Consider the following 2,629-nt stretch of genomic DNA (forward strand, 5'->3'; position numbering starts at 1 on the left):
TTTTTTTTTTTTTTTTTTTTGTGATACCCTGTGCCACACTGAGGCGGTGTTGCTTTCACATAGCGTAAAATTTACGATCATTGTTGACATTTCATTCATCGAATTGCAGCCTAAGTCAAGCATTTCCTGAATGACACGAGACGGTAAGTAGTGTATTTTTGTCAACAATATTTTAATTGAATATTTTTCACCTTCTACTTTCAGCTTCCGTTAGAAATATGTCACGGATACCATTCACGCAATTAAGCACCCCATCCTTGCACGTCAAAACCCAGTTGACCTGAAGGATGGATGGGGAATTCGTCGCATCGCTTTGGTTAGCCGGATAATGGAATTATCTCCAGTGGAGGCCAAATTTTTAGGTCCAGTTGTGTTAGAGGTGCCGCATTTCGGTTCTTTGCGTGATAAGGAACGTGAAATCATAATTTTGCGCTCCGACAATGGAGATAGTTGGCGAGAGCATACTTTATACGATAGTGATCAGGATCTACTGCCTATAGCTAGTTTCTCGGATGATCGTACGGTTAAATTATGGGACATTGGGACTGAGAAAACTACGCTTACTTTTGCAGAGCATGAGGATTATGTGCGCGCTGGCGCGGTAAATCCCATGTCACCAGACACATTAATATCCGGTGGTTACGACGGTAAAATTAAGATGTATGACACTGAGATAGCGAAGAGCCGCGATGTTGAGGTACTCGAAGACCAAGATATTTATTTGGAATTTGCAGGCAATTTGGTACCAGTGCTAAAATCAGGCGAGCAGTTTAATCTTAAATTTCATGCTTTTCGCTCTCTAAAAACGAATTAATAATCTTTACTTAAATTAGTAATCTTTAACAGCAATAAGTTTCAAATGAAGTTCTTTCGATTTTTAGTTAATTTAAATTTGCGACTGTTTAAATATTTCTTGTCTCAACCTGTTTTAGTAGCTGACTAAAAGATGATTGTGTGACCGATTCGCAGCCGAATGAAGACTTTCAAATCGTTACAGGACAAGGACGAAAATATTTTTTCATGCTTTCCGTGAGAACCGACTGTCCTTCATTGTGCATGTCAAAGATCAGGAGGAGCCTTATGGTCGTATAAGCTTTATGAGCGAACGAAAAATGGGCATAAGTGAACCACCACAACAACCCATTTGTGTATTAAACATATCATTAGAAGGATGGATGGGGAATTCGTCGCATCGCGGAAGAATTGGCCGGACCGTATTTTCTAACTTCCACCGACGACAGCCCCTCGGAAAATATTTCTTCACTACGCGCAATAACGCAAAGGTTTAAATTCATAAATATGCCTAATAGCACATCCAACTGAGCTAGCTGTCGTCCGTCAATTTTACTTGGTGTTAAACAAAAGGCGGTGCAGGTTTTTTTTTTTTTTCGTTTGTATTGTTAGTATATGTAATCTGCAGTCTTTTTGTTTAGGTGGATCTTCGGATGAGATTATTTTTCAAATTTTAAATGGCTTCCTAAAAAAGCGTTAATACGCTGCAGCTATGTTTGTCGACGTTTTGGTAGATGTGCCAGTGATGAGTCGCTTTGGACGCGTCTGGACTTAGGAGGACGGCATTTGCGGGCTGGTGCCCTGGAAAGTATATTAACACGCGGTGTAGTAATTCTACGTTTAGCGCAACAGGCGGCAGCGCCACATTCACTCGAACAACAAGGCACATTTGTGCAGGACGAACCGACGATTGCAACGTGCCAAGTTCCAGTTGTTGTGTCAGATGTGAAAGCGACTTTACCGTCAACTGCAACCACTACAACCACAACTGGCGGCAGCCCGCAACGCAGTTCAAAGCAGCCAACAAAGTGTAACGCCCCCGTGACTACTTCAAAATCAACCCCGGCAGCCACCAGCCGTGAAATACCGATTGCTGCGAAATCAGGCTCACCAAAACACCGTAAAGTAATCGCAACAGCTAGTGCAGTTACAAGCGGCGCCATGCCCCAGCGCTCCAACAGCAATGCGCGGTAGTGAATTTTCTCTCCCCCAAGTCAACCAACGTCGAACGGGTTAGGGTAAGTGACTCCATTTATTAATAGTTCACATATGATTGTGGGCTTAATATTTATTTGTTTGTTTAATGTTTATGTAGCACTGAATAGTTTGTTGAATGGAATACTTTACCAGAACCAGGGTAGCTATCCTAGTAAAAAACAGAATTTAAAGTTTCTAAACTCTTCCTACGTTTGTTTATTGTAAATCTTCGTAATAATTTGCGTTTGCGTTTAGGATTTGAAAAAACAAAAATGTTAATGGTAGTCTGGATAACCTGTTCTGGTAGAGACTTTCATTCTCATTTGTGTAAAGGATCTGCATAGGCACATTAGGCTGGGTCGATTATTTTTTTTTTTCTTTTTTTTTTTTGTTGAAAATAAAGATCATGCGATTAAATTATCCCAGAAGATAAGTCAGGTAGGCCTTCTTAAGTGAAGGTATTTTCTATATACAATTTACGCGAATGCAACACACCCTCTTTTGAACCTAAAGTAAATACCTTAAAGAAACCTGATTTTTATGTTTGGAATAAACTATTGGAACTCCAATAATTTTCTTACGTTTGCTTAGTAACCTGATTGGGGCAAACTTTCGTATTTTTTTTTTTTTTTTTTTTTTT

General features: G+C 39.9%; 2 protein-coding genes across 2 annotated transcripts in view; one reads left to right on the forward strand and one right to left on the reverse strand.

The window, feature by feature from the left end:
- LOC118755047 overlaps nucleotides 1-2,629 on the reverse strand; it is a 12,649-nt gene that overhangs the window by 2,555 nt on the left and 7,465 nt on the right. The window lies entirely within an intron of this gene.
- LOC118755048 lies at nucleotides 329-1,986 on the forward strand. Its single transcript, XM_036489906.1, has 2 exons — nucleotides 329-761; nucleotides 1,487-1,986. Exons 1-2 carry the CDS (start codon nucleotides 329-331, stop codon nucleotides 1,984-1,986), a joined length of 933 nt encoding a protein of 310 aa, XP_036345799.1.

The sequence above is a fragment of the Rhagoletis pomonella genome, unplaced genomic scaffold (assembly GCF_013731165.1).
Source record: "Rhagoletis pomonella isolate Grant_MI unplaced genomic scaffold, Rhpom_1.0 Rhpom_scaffold_05195, whole genome shotgun sequence".
Classification (NCBI taxonomy): Eukaryota; Metazoa; Arthropoda; class Insecta; order Diptera; family Tephritidae; genus Rhagoletis; species Rhagoletis pomonella.

Bases quoted from the DNA above. Each gene is read 5' to 3' on its own strand.
- LOC118755048 (XM_036489906.1), top strand. From the start codon at position 329: ATGGAATTATCTCCAGTGGAGGCCAAATTTTTAGGTCCAGTTGTGTTA. The intron at 762-1,486 runs GCGAGCAGTTTA...TTCCTAAAAAAG, and splicing joins GGTACCAGTGCTAAAATCAG to CGTTAATACGCTGCAGCTAT.